Below are 17,058 nucleotides of genomic sequence, written 5' to 3' on the forward strand. Positions count from 1 at the left end.
GCGTTTTACTAAACGAGAAAATGAAACGGTTCAGCCTCTTATTTTGTGGCGGAGAGGAGAGACTGGCGTGCTTGTTAGGTGAGGATCGGGAGAGGGAGGGGGGGGGGGAAGAGAGTGAGATTGAGGGGGAGGGAGGGTGAAAGAGGGAGGGAAAAGAAAAAGTTTGTAGCTGGTGGTCTGGAAAAAAGCGGCGAGTGTCCAGAGCACAAGGCAGACTGCAAGCAACCGAGGATTTAGCCCGCTTCTCATCTTGCTTTCCCCAGTGTCAGTACTCTTTTTTGGGGACGTTGAAGACGCACAACCCGTGGTCTACCTCCTCGCCGAGGAATAGAGTTAGTCGTGCGGAATGTCAAGAGGAAAGGACTCGATCAGTGGAGAGTAACATGTAGCAGCTCCCCACCGGACTCATGGTGAGTTTCCTTTGTGAGATCCGCACGTCTGGACACGCGCACACACACACACACACACACACACACACACACACACACACACACACACACACACACACACACACACACACACACGGACACACACGGACACACACGGACATACACGGACACACGCACACAAACACATCTGGACAGTAAATGGGGACATTGGCGAATTGTGCCTGCACTGTTTTTGTGTGTTCGGTTTCACATTAAAGGTTTATTAATGTATTGAAGATTAAGACAACCACTCTGCATTCAGTGCAATTGTTTCTCAGTTAAAAATCGACCGGAAAAAGACATTTAAGGCTGCATCAGATCTGCAGATCCAGTCACACTGTCCGTTTGCGTTGCTTGACATTTCTCGCAGTATAGGCTTCAAATCGACGCTAAACCATCGCATTTCAGTGTAAGTAGAGTTATAGCCCAACAACTAACGAGTGGACTTAGACTTTATCTTTTTCTCATCAACGGCCTTTCAAACTTAACCGAAACGGAACAACTCAGACAGGTCACCCACTAAAACCAGAAGGACTAACAAACATGTCTAAAACACTGATGCAATTAAAGGCTTGCGTAAATGAAAACGTGTCATATATTTCAGCCCGTTTAGGGGTTCCCCCTTTTTTATATGGGATAGGGTGGAGCGGGCTGTAGGATGGGAATGGAGAGAGAGGGGGGGGGGGGTACCGAGGAAGAGGGAGAGATTGTGTCAAAGAGTGGGGGCTACTGAGTGGGAGAAAGTAGGGGGTACACTTGGGTACTTTTTATTTAGTGAGTCTGGTACAGGAGCAACAGCGGTTGTACTAGTGATGCTGCATTTTCCACATAGAGAGAGAGAGAGGGAGAGGGAGAGAGAATGCGAGAACAAGGGATGGCAGATACTCCAGAGGAGGCAGAACATACGCAGATTCGTTTCTGCGTATTCGTTTCTATCCAAATTGGAACGTTTGAGTGAAAAGAGAGAGAGGCTGAATGGAAAACAACAGTAGAACACACACACACACACACACACACACACACACACACACATTCTTTCCTAGATCATATAATCTCTTTCCTAGATCTAATCTTGTCAGTTATTGATAAACTCACAAGCTCTACAAACTGACAGTCCACCGATATCCAGATGGTTACCATAGTGACCGTTTAACTGCAACATCTCTTCTGGTCCAAATTTGACTCTTCCATTCATGGATTTACACCGATTTGAGAAGTGTGGCTTTAAAAGGTACACTGTGTAGAATGTAGGGGCCTCGAGTGAAACCGATGTGGTAGAAACATTTTTAATAGTTTTAGTTTTAATTAGTGTAGGATCCCATGAAAATAAAAATCCCCATGTTTTCATTACCTCAGAGTGAGCCCTTTGAATCTACATGGTGGCGGGTCCTTTCAACAGAGGCCGCCATCTTGCCCTACCATGTTTCGACATTAGCCCAGGACAGACCAACTGATCTAGATTGATTGCGTTTAAAAAAATAACATTTTTGGGCTAACCAAGAGTTGTAGGGAGGAGGCGGGCTTGTTATCCCCATTGCTACGACCCATTTGTGATTCAATTTTTTTGTACTGTCGTTGGGTAGGGCACACCAGGGAGTTAAATATAAGGGTCCTATAAGCTGAACCCTCGCTCAGACACAGACATTAAAATCACAACTGCAGAGATGGAGCTCCACACATCCACAAACCCTCTGGCGTTCTATATACTGGTCAGAGAAGCCTTGGACAAGCCTCATAAATCCAGTGAACACCAACATGATTCTTTCACCAAAATATCATGGGTTCTGAGGTGAATCTATAATGGAGTTTCACACACTGTTTAATCAGAATCTAAAATAGTGTATCAAATGGCAGTTTGTGGATGAGGGGGATTATGTTAAGGGGTCGGGCATTCTTTAATGCATCCATGTTTAGGAGACCTCCGTTTTGGAGGTTGTTTCCCGATAACTACAAGTAGACTCGCACTGTTATGGAGAGAGTTAGTATGCAAAACAAAACTGTGATACAACTGCAGACGTCATGTTATCAAAAGCAACCTTTATTCAGGAACCGCAGTGCAAGTAAACATTGACTTGTAGCGCTGACTGCTATCGAGCTGCATGATCAATACCCAGAACAGATGGCTGTAATTACAGGTCTATGAGTCTAGGAGGACTGTGTAGGAGGACTGTGTGTTGAGAAACATGAACAGGCTGATACCTCCACCATGCCGTACGACGTGTGTATGTACAATACTATTGTGACTATGGAGGACTACAAAGATGCATAATTGTTCAAAAAGCAAAAGTAGCTTTTTTCCAGAAACGGAAATACCTACCGGCACCTTACACAGGCCGGTACAGGCCACCGCCGTCGATAGGTGAGGGGGAAGGGTTTCATTCGGTTGGTTGCAATCTTCAACCTCACTACTGGTTGCTTTTATATTCTAAACACTAGACCTTTAAGGTGGCCCAGTGTTTTAAGGTGGCTCAGAATTTTTAGCAAATTCTCCTCCGAGATTGACAGAAATATGTGTGTCTTGCTGTGGCTGGGTCAACCGAGGGACTGACTGAATACTGTCATATTATGGTATGACTTTAGGCTAAATAAGCGAACCATGAAACCGCCGTCCAAATAGTTTATCGCCATGTCAACAAGTCGATCGTGGACTCGCACAAATGCGTCTCAAAACATTTGACAGTCCAGGAGAAAACAGTTTGCTGTCGTACAATGACAGAAGTATACTGCACAACGTTAGTGTACCCGTCTTTTGCAATGTTTGGCCTGATGTTTGGCCCACTGTCTTAGGCACTGTGGTTCCCAAACGGGGTCACATCGTCACCGTCGTACCCCATCCCTCACTCGTCACCAAACGCCCATTTATTTTGGGTCCACTCTATCCATCCCCTTTCCTTCTCTTCCTCTCTTCTATCACTCGCTCACCTGACACACTTTCCATGATTTCGACAGCATTCTCTCTCTCTCTCTCTTTCTCTGTCTCTCAAGACTATATGTCATTTTACCAGTTCATTCTCTTATCTATCTCACTTGCCTTAATGTCTCAAGTTCATTCTCTTATCTATCTCACTTGCCTTAATGTCTCTCTCTCTCTCTCTCTCTCTCTCTCTCTCTCTCTCTCTCTCTCTCTCTCTCTCTCTCTCTCTCTCTCTCTCTCTCTCTCTGTCCCTTGTTCTCTGAGTTTACATCTGGTTTCTATCATGGCTGCCACTGCTCCCCTTTCCCATCGATCTCCCACCGGTCATTCGCCCCTCTCTCCTTCTGGCTCTCCCTCTCTCCTTCTGGCTCTCCCACTCTCCTTCTGGCTCTCCCTCTCTTTCTCTTCCTCTCTCCTTCTGTCTCCCTCTCCCCTTCTGGCTCTCCCTCTCTCCATCTGTCTCTCCCTCTCTCCTTCTGTCTCTCCCTCTCTCCTTCTGTCTCTCCCTCTCTTTCTCTTTTCCTTCTGTCTCTCCCTCACTCCTTCTGTCTCTCTCCGTCTCTCCTTCTCTATTTCTCCCTCTCTTTCTCCCTCTCTCTTTCCCTCTCTTTTACTGCACTACTTCTGTTCCTCTCTATATCTCTGTTTCTTTTCCCATCTTTTCTCTCTCCTTTGTACTGTTCTCAATCCTCTCTCCCTTTTCTGTCTCTCCCGCTATCATCTCCTTCTGTCTCTCCCTCTATCTCATTCTGTCTCTCCCTCTCTCCCCTTTCTGTCGCTCTCTTTCTCTATATCTCAGTGTCTCTCTACCGCTAATGTTTATTCCTTTATGCTGTGTCTTTGTCTGCCTCCTATTTCAGAGGTTTTTCCTCTCTTTCTCTCTCTCTCGCTGTCTCTCCCTCATTGACTTAATTGTAGTTGAATCAACAGGAGATATATTACAGATGGATGAAGTTAACCATGTATTTGTGCTGCAATAGATCACACACACACACACACACACACACACACACACACACACACACACACACACACACACACACACACACACACACACACACACACACACACACACACACACACACACATTGACCACAGACATTCTCACTTCTTACTGACCTCTCTCTGCATTCATCCCAATCTTTCTCGCCCTGTTTCACTTCTCTCTGTTCCTTTCACAAACAATACGAGGGAAATACAGGAAGCTTGAAGGAAGAGGGACTCTGATCCTGTCCGACACACGCACACACACACACACACACACACACACACACACACACACACACACACACGCACACGCACATCCCACAACACCATCTTCTATTGGTAGCATACCACAGGCCTTAATTGTGTCTTCGCAGCGGAAATACTAACCAACTCATTCACTTACTTTGCTTGCTCATTAACTACATCACACGAGTAACCTGGTTTCAGAATGGTAATTAACTTACTCCATGTCAAATCAGTGTCCTTTGTTCCTAAAGAGGTGTGAGACGACTGTGGAATTTAGACTCAAGGGGATTGCTAGGTTCTAGAATCTTGTAATGTCTCTCTGATGGCATCCTGCAACTATAGAATAGCCCCCAGACAGGACAGGAACACGAGCAGGCCGATGTCATTTCCTCTGTATTAACCAATTGAATAGAGATAGATAAGACAGGACAGGTAGCATGCTAATACTATTCCTCTGTATTACCTAATCGAATAGCACCAGGACAGGACTGCTAGTATGCTAATGCTGCCCTGCTATTAACCAATAGAATACCACCAAAATATTAATATATTAACCAATTGATTAGCTTATGCCTTTTAACCAGTGCTATTTCTCTGTTTAAACTATGAAATAGCACCAGGAAATAATAGCTAGCATGCTGATGTTGTCAATTAGCCAAAAGGCTTAAGTGGACTCAGGTGAGGTCAGCATCCACTGACAATTGAGTCCAACGTCAAACAAGTTCCCTACTGGCCGTGCTGGGACATGACGTGCGTCGGACGCACTTGAGTCCGACTCAAGCGTCAACTCCTTGGATTACACTGGGAGACGTTCAGAGCTAAAACAGGCCCACCCCTTTGGTTTGGCGGTGTATTCCACCCCCTTCACCAAACCCCCCATGGTTGTTATGCTTTACAAGGGCTCAATATGTTGCTGCCAGGGGGCCAGATGGCTGTTTTAAACCCCCCTGTTATTACCTCTGACCCTACCCCGCTCTCCCCATCACACGCCGGTTTACTGGCCCTCAGTAGGCCTACCTCTCAGGAGCAGGGGCTAAATACACTTTAAACGTGTATTTAGCGTTTGCATTTATTGATTTATTGATTTAGTTTTTCTCTACAAACACTAGTGTCAAGGAAGGCAGAAGACATTCATGGCACACTTGAATGTTCAACTTTAAATTAATCTCCTTAATTGAATATACACTATTACACTAATGTACACTATAAGCCAAATATTGGCGGTTAGTGAACAAAAGTCACCTTTCTGCTCCTATTTGTTTGTGTTAAGTGGCATTGGTCTTCTTGGACTTGTGGAGTGTCGTGACCGGTAGACTAGATCCTCAGCAGAAGTGAGGGTCTGGTTTTTGGCGTAGCAGTCTCCGTTCATGCTAGCTCCTAGCGTGCTGTGCGCTGGAGTTTAGATGCGTCTGCCAAGCGCACAAATCTGCTGCTACGCTGGAAAATGAGGCAGCTGAATCCGACACTATCCCACGCTTGACGCCAACAACAGGGTGGATAACAGTCGCTCTCAATTGGAAGCAGTTGGAAATAAAAACACAAAAATAAAATGTTTGTAGGCTTTTAAATCAAAAAGAGATGTGATTGTGGCGTAGCATCAAACAGCTGGTTACAGTCAAACTGTTGCGAATAAAATAACTAAACGTTTTTTTCTTTTCAGGGGTTGGTAGGTTAGAATTCTTAACTGAAACACTCTAAACTTAACTGATAAACAGTCAGTAAGGGGTACGCCCCAATCATGTTTTCAAAGTTGCTTTACCCCTATTGTGTACCTGCTCCGAGTTGTTTGTGTTTGTCTCCCCAAACTGTCAAGCTTGTCGTCCATGTAGAGTGGATATGTGTTGTTTCTCTTCTTCTTTTTCTAAATTAGTTCAAATGTGTATCCTTCAGAGACGTTGTTAAATTTTAAAATGGCGGACAGGCGGACCCGGGCCAGGTAAGGTTGAGTCACGGCCCCATACGTCTCTAGGTGGCCGGTGTGTTTTGGTTCAGTTCGGCGATGACTACTCTTTCCTTCCTACTTTAAATCCAACCTTCCGTTGCAAAATCCTTCCGTTGGAAATTGGGATTATTCTTTTTTTAATATCTTTCCACCATATTGTTTTTCATTGTTTTTTTGTTTTTTTTAAACATTCCTCAATGGTTGCACCCTTTCCATTCTTTTGTTTTGGACCTTTCCACATTGTCAGAGATTGGTTAAAGAACCATTATATTTGATCTAATATGTATTCGACAAGAATAAAGATTTATATTGATATGAATCGAAGAAACCAAAGCCTGTCTTTTGACTGCTCGTTGAAATTACGTCAGTGGTCCCTTACTGAGACACTGAAACACTGAAACTCTGAAACACTGGGCTCCCAGTTTCCCGCCCACGAGACCCGAGACCACTCACTTCCTCCTTCACCTCCCTCTCTCTCTCTTCTACTCTCCTTCTCTTGCTTCTATTGCTGCCCCCCTCTTCCTCCCTTCCTCCCTCCCTTTCTCTCTCCTCTCTCCCTGTGTCTCCCCTTCTATATCTCTCACTTTCTCCCTAACTCTTTATATTTCTTCCACTGTTTTCCTTCCATTTTTTTCCTTTTGGGGGTTTTTATTTTTTGCAGTTGGTCGCCCAGAACATCTGTTGGCGAGCCAATAGCTGCTGTAATTGTTGTCAGGTGACTTGTTGAGGTGAACCAGAGTATGAAGAGTAAACAACCGAAAACGAAGCCCCACACAAACAAACACAAACAAAATACACAGACAGCGATAAAAGCAACAGTTCAGATGGTGCTCCGAGCTTGAGAAATCCAGTACAGGCCACTAAAGGCTCATGGGAGTTTGTAGAGGAAATGTTGAGCCTGGGACGACTTTGGGAAAGAAAAAAGCATTGGGGAGAGAAAACCATTGCGGGTTACTATGACGACAACCCAGTAGAAATATAAACAGTGTTGCATGCTCCGCTTTGTCAGTCCGCACACCGCTGGCAGGATGCAATAGTGTGTTTGTGTGTGTGTGTATATTTCTTTGCATGTTTGTGTATATGTTTCTATCAAGTGCTTTTCTTTGAGTGGATGTCTGTGTGTGTGTGGGTGTGTATTTGTGCGAATGTTTTTGTTTATGTTTCTATCCAATTATTTAGTGTGTGTGCGTGCGTGTGTTTGCACTTATGTTTAAATTCAGTATGTGTATGTGTCTTTTTTTCTGTCTGTGTGGGCAGCTTTAGGTGTGTGTGTGTGTGTGTGTGTGTGTGTGTGTGTGTGTGTGTGTGTGTGTGTGTGTGTGTGTGTGTGTGTGTGTGTGTGTGTGTGTGTGTGTGTGTGTGTGTGTGTGTGTGTGTGTGTGGTCCTGTTGGTTCTCCTGACTCAGCCCTCTCTTGGGCTGTATATCTCTGAGAATCTAAAGGGGAGTTCCAGCGCTAGTGATAGCATCGTCTGCTAACCATCTTCCCTCCACACACACACACACACACACACACACACACACACACACACACACACACACACACACACACACACACACACACACACACACACACACACACACTCTTAAACAGTGCTGAAGTTCAATTCAGAGCCATGTCTCCTTGGTGAAGGTCAGGGTCTGTTTTTGTAAGCGCTAAAAACGTTCCTTAAAAGCTACTCTATCTTAGTGAGTAGCCTTATCAGATTGTGTGTTTTTCTACGGTACAGGTGGATTTCAAGACTTCCTGGTTCAAACGCGACATTGTAGTGTTTGTGAATATATATATTTTAAAGTTTATTTATAGCTTATTTATGTGTGTGTGTCTATTAGTGTGTGTAGTTGTTTTTGTGTATGTAATACGTATGTAATATGGAGGTAATGTGTGTGTGTGGGGCGTTTGTGTGCACGTGGCTGGAAGTAGTAAGTGTCGGTGACATGACAGGGTTGACTCTTTTCAGTGTTGGGGGTCTTTGTTCTGTGGGGACCCCTACTGTTAAAGAGGCCCCTGGCACTCTGTTTAACACTCCCCAGACCATATGACAGGAAGACGTGTGTGTGTGTGTGTGTGTGTGTGTGTGTGTGTGTGTGTGTGTGTGTGTGTGTGTGTGTGTGTGTGTGTGTGTGTGTGTGTGTGTGTGTGTGTGTGTGTGTGTGTGTGTGTGTGTGTGTGTCTTTGTCCATGTGTGTGTGTTTGTCCGTGTGTGTGTGTTTGTCCGTGTGTGTGTTGGTGATTGTGTTTGGAGGTTAAAAGGTTTCAACATGTTTATTTCTTATCTTTGTGTATGATTTTATGTCCACTTGTGAGTTAATTTGTGTGTGCACATAGGTTTCTTTTTTATATTTGTGTGTGTGTGTGTGTGTGTGTGTGTGAGTGTGTGTGTGTGTGTGTGTGTGTGTGTGTGTGTGTGTGTGTGTGTACCACATAAAGTGTATGCGTGTGTGTTTAATGGAGACACACTGTCTGCCAACAAAAACACAGACATTGCCGAGGTCAGCCAGTGTTCAGTAATGTATTAACACTCTCTCTCTCTCTCTCTCTCTCAGGGATCAGAGGCGGTGGAGGACTGTGTCCAGGGGGCGCTCTCCTCTCTCTACCCCCCCTTCGAGAGCACCGCCCCTCCTCTTCTCTCGCAGGTACCACCAAACACACACACACACACACACACACTTATAATCTCCTCTAGTTCTCAAGTGGTCAAGTTGTCACGTGTAGCTCAGTGTGTAGAGCAAGGCATTAGCACTGCTAGGGTTAAGGGTTCCATTCCCAATAGATGGATGCACTTTCCGTGTGCAACCATTGGGATAATTTATTCGGGCAACGACCTAGGATTGAGAAATATTGCGAAATATTATAAAAATAATTGAGTCGTGTGGCAGAGGCATGCATAACATTTGTAGACCTGTAATTTAGAAGCAGGTGGGGGACGAGAGGCTAGGAGAGGACTCAAACCCGGGCCCACTGCTTGGAAGGCTATAGCTATCTACATTAGCAAGATGTCTCCTCCAAGACTGCCATTGTGTTGCATGCTCACTGACGGCGTGTCTCCCCCTCCAGGTGTTCTCGGTGCTGGAGTCCACCTACCAGCATGACAGCCTCCGCTACCTGCTGGACTACTTCGTCCCCGCCAAACACCTGCTGTACAAACTGCAGCAGCACGCCTGCGTGAGTCGACAGCACGCTGGAAAACACTCTAGAACAGAACACGTCGGGACACATTCTAAGAACACAACAAACTGGCAAAACTTACATTACACAACGCATGGGCAAACAATTAATAACGCAACACACCAACAAAACTTCTAGAACACAACAGAGTGGCAGAACTTCTAGAACCAAACATCCTAGAAAAACTTCCACAACATCTACAATGTGGGATGGAGAGAATGGAGAATAATAATAATAATAATAATCATTATTTACATCGCTTTTCTAGAGCTACAAAGTGCTTTACAGAAAAAAGAAAGAAGGCAAAACAACCAAACAAAAAATTTATGTCTAAGAACAATTGGATGGGCTCTGAACATTCTACAACACAAGACCCTAGCATACCTGGTTTGGTTCTGCTCGTTCTAGAAGACATGAGCTTGCCTGTGTGGGCTCGAAACGTTCTAGAACAGAACAAATGAGCTTGTTTAGCTCTGTTTTTTTTTTTTCTACCCCAGCCAGACCACCGGGTCGTGTCTGCGTGCGCTCCGAGCCTTCTGAAATGGAAGTGATTAGAACGTACATCTGCCTAATCAGCAGCAGATCGGAGTGCATCAATCAAACTGCAGCGTCAGGGAACCAATCAAACAGCGGCGATGTGGCCCTGTGGCCCTGCTGGCTCACGTGATGCAGCACGACGGCGGGGCTGGGCAGGTTGGAGAGGTCGCTACACTCCTTTAAAAGGGAAAGTGGTATTCAAGGTCAAAACAGGCATACACAGGTAGATATAGATAAACAAAGACACACACACACACACACACACACACACACACACACACACACGCAAAACCCAATGCCTTTGACCACAAGGACCTCTGTCACAAAGATTCCATACATTAAGAATGTTCTCACACACACACACACACACACACACACACACACACACACACACACACACACACACACACACTTGCCATCAAATAACACCCACGCACACACACCATCACACTTACACACCAACAGACACACACATGGGGCATTGTTGACATAAACTCTGAGGGTCATTCTCCCCAGTTTATATATGAATGCGCTCACAAATTCCTCATTTTCCACTCACAGCCTCTCTCTCTCTCTCTCTCTCTCTCTCTCTCTCTCTCTCTCTCTCTCTCTCTCTCTCTCTCTCTCTCTCTCTCTCTCTCTCTCTCTCTCTCTCTCTCTCTCTCTCTCTCTCTCTCTCTCTCTCTCAGAGAGAAAGAGGGAGAAGGAAAGAGGGAGACATATGGAGAGACAGACAGAGAGACAGCATCGTATGAACATCGAAGCAGGCCCTCCCACTCTCGGACAGACAAACAGACAGACACATTGTTAGAAGTGTTTTGGTTGTCGCTAAGAGAATTTGTCTGCAAGGAGAGAGAGGGAGAGGGAGAGAGAGAAGGAGAGAGAGAGTGTGTGAGTCATCACTGATTATTTCCATATGTTACTGGTGACTGCTGCTCACTGGGAGGGAGAGGGAGCAAGACACTGAGAGAGAGAGTTAGAGAGAGAAAGAGAGATGATGGTTGTGTGAGAACCAGGGAAAATAATAACATGGCTTTCATTCACTGCATGTGTGTGTGTGCGTCTGTGTGAAAAATAAGTGCGAGTGTGATAAAGAGTATGTGACAAAGAGACAGCAACAGTCTGATAAACAGACACAGGGAGAGAGAGATGACAGCAGCACAAGAAAACGTGAATGGAGTGGGTGGAGGGAGAGAGGGAGGGAGAGGGAGAGAGGGAGAGAGAGAGAGAGAGAGGGAGAGAGGGAGAGAGGGAGAGAGAGAGGCGATAAATGTCTGAGAGCGGTTGAGACAACTGTTAAGGTTTTGTCAGATAAACTAACCCATGTGTTGTTGTTCGACTCGCCCATCAAGCGGTTCTCCACCCCCTGTGCATCTCAACCTTGGGTTTGTCCCGTTAGTCGTGATCAGTTCACTCCGGACTCTCCTTTATATGTTTTTTTGTGAATGCTTTGTGGTTTCAGTGTGTTTCTTCCATGCCAATAAAGGTAGTTGGAAAATATGTGAGGAATATTATTGAATAAAGTCTTGTGGCACAGGAGGGGGGAGAGAGAGAGAGAGAGAGAGAGAGAGAGAGAGAGAGAGAGAGAGAGAGAGAGAGAGAGAGAGAGAGAGAGAGAGAGAGAGAGAGAGAGAGAGAGAGAGAGAGAGAGAGAGAGAGAGAGAGATGTGAGGAATATTATTGAATAAAGTCTTGTGGCACAGGAGGAGGGAGGGAGAGAGAGAGAGAGAGAGAGAGAGAGAGAGAGAGAGAGAGAGAGAGAGAGAGAGAGATGTGAGGAATATTATTGAATAAAGTCTTGTGGCACAGGAGGGGAGAGAGAGAGAGAGAGAGAGAGAGAGAGAGAGAGAGAGAGAGAGATGTGAGGAATATTATTGAATGAAGTCTTGTGGCACAGGAGGGGAGAGAGAGAGAGAGAGAGAGAGAGAGAGAGAGAGAGAGAGAGAGAGAGAGAGAGAGAGAGAGAGAGAGAGAGAGAGAGAGAGAGAGAGAGAGAGAGATGTGAGGAATATTATTGAATAAAGTCTTGTGGCACAGGAGGGGAGAGAGAGAGAGAGAGAGAGAGAGAGAGAGGAGAGAGAGAGAGAGAGAGAGAGAGAGAGAGAGAGAGAGAGAGAGAGAGAGAGAGAGAGAGAGAGAGAGAGAGAGAGAGAGTTAATGCATAAGAGAGAGATGCAGATGCAGGGGTGAGGGAAGGGGGAGATAAAATGAAGGAGGGCGAGGTCCAATGTCATTAGACAAAGCAGTGAGAAGTGGCCCGGTTGAGGGCGAAAGACAGAGAGAGAGACAGAGAGAGAGGGAGAGGGAGGGAGGGAAATATCTCTGTGACACACGATTAATTACGGTTGGTACCATTATTTTTTTCCTTGTTAGTTTTCTCCATACATTGGTTACTCTGTTGCTTGCTCACACACCACACACACACACACAACCACACACACGCACACACACACACCTTAACAAGACCTGCTCTCATCCAACTAACATGAATGTCACAAGTACACGCAGTTTCCTATACTGTGTGTTTGCTCACAGCGCTCCACTGTGCTACAAAACTCCTCCATGTTCATCGTCACGCACTCTAAAAACCCGGTCAACACTAAGTATCTTTCCACACTAGCCTAAGCGCTAATAGACACTGACCAAGTGGGTTAAACTTTAACGGTTGTCTAGATTTTGTTTTTGCCCGGGACTCACTATGGCTACCGACGGCCTCTTCGCCACGACAAAACACCGTCCTAACCTCTGGTGAACAGCACTGTACGCCCGTCAACGCACAGCCCCCCCCTGTATTCGTCGTCCACACTGTTGACTAGGCTGGTTTCGACCTGAACTGAACTGTGTGTCGTGTTCTGTTGCTGTTGTCCTCTGTTCTCGCACTCTCGTTTCTAGAATGTTCTTACTAAAATAAACCCGGCGACGTAGACGAGAACCGGCCTGTGTGAATGGAGAATGGGGAGGTTTGTGCTTTGGGGCCGTGAATGAATGTGCTGGGGAAGGGGGTGTGTGTGTCTGTGGCTGTGTTTGTTGGCGTGCGTGCGTGCGTGCGTGCGTGCGTGCGTGCGTGCGTGCGTGCGTGCGTGCGTGCGTGCGTGCGTGCGTGCGTGCGTGCTAGCATTGACTGTGCCAGCTGGGATTCACGTGAGCGCCTGATTCACAGATAAGAGATAGTCGAGGGCTCAGAGAGATGGAGAGAGAGCATTACTTCATGCTACCCTGAGCGGCTTGGTTATGGGTCTTATCCGGCCTTATCTTAAGTTGTTGTTATAACTGAATCGTTCTCACTCCTTAACCCAGTTTCAGCGATGCGTATCCCATCATGCGTCATATTGTCTCCTTCAATTTAGTACAAGCTGTGCTAAATTGAACCGAGCGTGTCCGTCTCCTTAATCTCAACTGACATGGAAGGCTGATCTTGATTGAGTCTCGGCACCTTCTTATCTGAACTTACCTTACCGTCTCCCGTCCCCCTCCTCTAGTCCCAGTACCTGGGCTGCCTGTTCCTGCACTCGGGCTGGCCGCTGTGTCTGGGGGAGAAGGTGGTGGTGCAGCTGTCCACCCTGGACTGGAGGCTCCTGCGCAGCACCGACTTCTACCTGCAGGTGGTGCCCTTCTCCACCAGGTGTCCCCGGCTGGCCCTCAAGTGCCTGGCCCCCGGTGGCCGCACGGTGCAGGAGATCCTGGTGCCCGAGTCGCAGCACCCCCTAGTGTTCACCACCGAGTGGCTGCACAGCGTCAACAGGGAGCGCGGGCACAAGCGTGAGGGTGAGGCCCCGCCCACTATCGCTAACGTGTTACGATTACATTTCGGCTTTATGGCGATAGTAGTCTCGCAAAGCCAGACCAAACTACAGCAAGTACAATGGCGATAGTGATGCTATTCGTCTCCCCAAGACAATGAATCACAGGAAAACAAAGGGAAACAAAACTTGTTTACGGGTAGATGAAAAGTTTGGCTTTTTAAAGTGTTTAGCTGTTTCGAAACCAAGATAAGTTTGTTTATACTTAGCCTATAAACCTAGTTTCTAAAGAGTTACAGGTTTGATTAGCTTTGACCTCTTTGACATCTTTGACTGTAGGTTTAAAGTCCGAGAGGTTGTTCTGAAATTGAATTCTGAAATTGAATTCTTAAATTGAATTTTGAAATTGAATTTTGAAATTGAATTATCAAATTCCACTCTAAGTTTTCATTCCGCAATAGCACAAAAAATTCACAATCGGATATTCAGTATTTCTTGATGCAGCATTTCATTTTTTCCCTAACTGACCGACCCCTCCCCCTGTCCTCCGGCTCCAGTGGGCGGTGGGCTGGACACCTGTCTGGTCAGCACCTGCGACGGCGTGGTCCGGCTGCCCTGGAAGGAGGTGGTCTACCCCAAGTTCATCCACGACCCCACCGAGGACCCGGGCCTCATGTCCCACGGCGGGGGCTCCGCGCCGGGCCGCCTCCCCAGCGAGGGGGGCAGCAGCGGCGGGGGGCTGGGCGGCTGGGGGGGCTCCTCCTCCGGAGACCCCGACTCCTGGTCCTGGGACGAGGAGGAGGAGGAGCAGGACGACAACAACAACAACAACAACACCGGCGGCGGCGGCGGCGGGGGAGGAGGAACAACGGCGGGTCGCGACCCCGAGCCGGCGCTCCCCCGACGCAGGCGCAGCGAGGACGGCCTGGGCCGGACCTCCAGGTACCTCCAGACGGACGGGGACTACGTGGAGCTGCTGGAGCCCCGGGGGGGGCCCGACGGGGGGGCCGACGCCCGGCAGGCGCAGCCCTCCTCCTCCTCCTCCTCCTCTTCCTCGCGGTACCTGGAGATGCACGCCATCAGCAAGACCAAGACGCTGCCGCTGTGCCGGCGGAGCTACGCCATCAAGCTGAAGAGGGGGAAGGCCTGGGGCTACGGGAAGGCCGAGGGATCCGGGAGCTTCCGGAACGTTATAGGCGGGAAAAGGGACGTGACGTCGACGCACAGGGGGGACACGTTACCGGCTCAACCCTCGCCCCCCAGAGCCGACGAGCAGGGCAGCGCGGGGCGCTCGTACTCCTCGTCTCTCCACGACTCGGACGACGGCGAGAAGGCCCGGGAGAGCCAGGGAGTTTATTTCGAGGGTCCGTCCAAGGAGAGGAGGCCCGGCGTGGGCAAGGAGAGGGAAGGAGTCGGCCTCTCGCAGCCGTGCAGGGACGGGGGTAAGGAACACGAGGGCGTCAGTGACACTTTGACCAGCAAAGGCTCCCAAGGCTTGACCAATCACAAGCTGTTGCACACGATTGAGGGCCAATCAGATCCCGGGTCCCAGTCGGACTCTGTGTTCGAGGATGCCGATAAACCACTGAGCGGGGACAGCGATTCCACCACGCCCACTTCAGAAGCTCCGGAATGCGTACTCAAAGCCGGCACGCCATTGGCCGACCTTCCGGGAAGCGGGGCGAATGCCACCGTCCCATTGGTCGACGGAGTTAGCACGAAGAAATGTCAGTTGATGGGACAATCTGGAACGTGTGCGGGTCCTGCCGACCCAAACGCGAGCCAGGAACCGGAGAAGAATGTAGTGAAGACCGCTGGCAGGGACTTATCTCAAGGTAGAGACGTCAGAGCAGCAGTAGTGCGGGCTCCCAGGTAACCCTATCTCATCCTCCTTCTCATTGGTTTATTTACTTTTTCCTCACGAAAAAGCAGTGAGTCATTAAAATTATATAAATGTGGTCACATGGTCCCTACAAAAAAACAGCTACTAAAGTTTAAAATAAGATAATTTTAGGGTTTGTTTGTAATGCATTGGTAAATCTGCTTAATTTCCCTGGATTATTTCTAATTTCCTAAATTCTACATACTTCCAGATCAATTGGATTGTTTTCCATATTAAATGCCTATCAATTTGGGATAAATAATATATTAATGACTTTATCCATAATAGGAGAAAGAGGAAGGGAAAGGGGGCCCAAAGAAGGGCTCGCTCCGGTGGCCGTGGCAACCAAAAAGCTTCTAAAGCTCTGCCTAAAGCTCCGCCCCCACTTCCCGCCCGCCCTTCCTCCGCCAAACCGCCAATCACCAAGGACAGCCAATTAGAGATAGCAGAGGAGTCTAGTGGACGGGACAAAGAGCAAACTTCGTCCAATCAGGGAGCTGAAGAAAACCAACCAAGGAAAGGCAGCACAGGTGAGATAAGAGGGATCAGTCAGGTATCTGTAGAGTGGTGTTTGCTTCAGTCAGTCTTACCCAGAATCAGATGAGTTGTTTAATGACAATTTCCTCAATGCGTGTAAGAAAGGAGGGTTCACTGGCATTCCCTTTCCGATAGACATCCAGAGTCTTCCATTGACATCCAGAGTTACGGTAGTCTAGCTCATCTTCATGTAGTAGAATAGCAGATCGTAGTATGTATACAAACACAAAGATCATTTTGATTCCCCAATGAATACTTTTTCTCCCTTTGGAGAAAAAGACTTAAGAACTAAGTGACCTCCCTTCAGGTCAACAAGTTCCATTTTTCTTCGTTAAATGCTTCACTCACTCACTAATATTCATTCACATTGATCCACAGAGACTCAGACCGAATCTGACTCCATCAGCCAATCCGGTACGAGTTTGTCCAACCACGATGCTTCAGAGTCAGGACCTGAAACCCCTCGTCCCGTCCTATCAGAGAACCCGTCTGCTGAAGCCCCGCCCCTCCTGAGGGAACTGGACTCTGATTTGTTACAGTCTGGGAAATTCAAGCTATCCGGTATGTGTTTGGAAGACAGTTATTTTATACTTTACAGCGAAAGTTGACCAAAAAAAATCAGTAGTTGATCGGTAAGAATGGCTCATTGTTATAGGGTTATATAAAATATTTTTAAA

The 17,058-nt window shown here is 47.3% G+C and overlaps 1 protein-coding gene across 1 annotated transcript; it reads left to right on the forward strand.

Moving 5' to 3' along the window:
• Positions 1 to 126: 126 nt before the first annotated feature.
• On the forward strand, positions 127 to 16,989 carry arhgef40 (Rho guanine nucleotide exchange factor (GEF) 40). Its single transcript, XM_060035901.1, has 7 exons — positions 127 to 410; positions 9,064 to 9,153; positions 9,575 to 9,682; positions 13,702 to 13,987; positions 14,520 to 15,834; positions 16,133 to 16,374; positions 16,760 to 16,989. Exons 1-7 carry the CDS (start codon positions 408 to 410, stop codon positions 16,987 to 16,989), a joined length of 2,274 nt encoding a protein of 757 aa, XP_059891884.1. The 5' UTR covers positions 127 to 407.
• The last annotated feature ends 69 nt before the right edge of the window (positions 16,990 to 17,058 follow it).

Source organism: Gadus macrocephalus, chromosome 17 (genome assembly GCF_031168955.1).
Source record: "Gadus macrocephalus chromosome 17, ASM3116895v1".
Classification (NCBI taxonomy): Eukaryota; Metazoa; Chordata; class Actinopteri; order Gadiformes; family Gadidae; genus Gadus; species Gadus macrocephalus.

Bases quoted from the DNA above. Each gene is read 5' to 3' on its own strand.
- arhgef40 (XM_060035901.1), top strand. The intron at 9,154-9,574 runs GTACCACCAAAC...CTCCCCCTCCAG, and splicing joins CCCCTCCTCTTCTCTCGCAG to GTGTTCTCGGTGCTGGAGTC. The intron at 13,988-14,519 runs GTGAGGCCCCGC...CTCCGGCTCCAG, and splicing joins GCGCGGGCACAAGCGTGAGG to TGGGCGGTGGGCTGGACACC.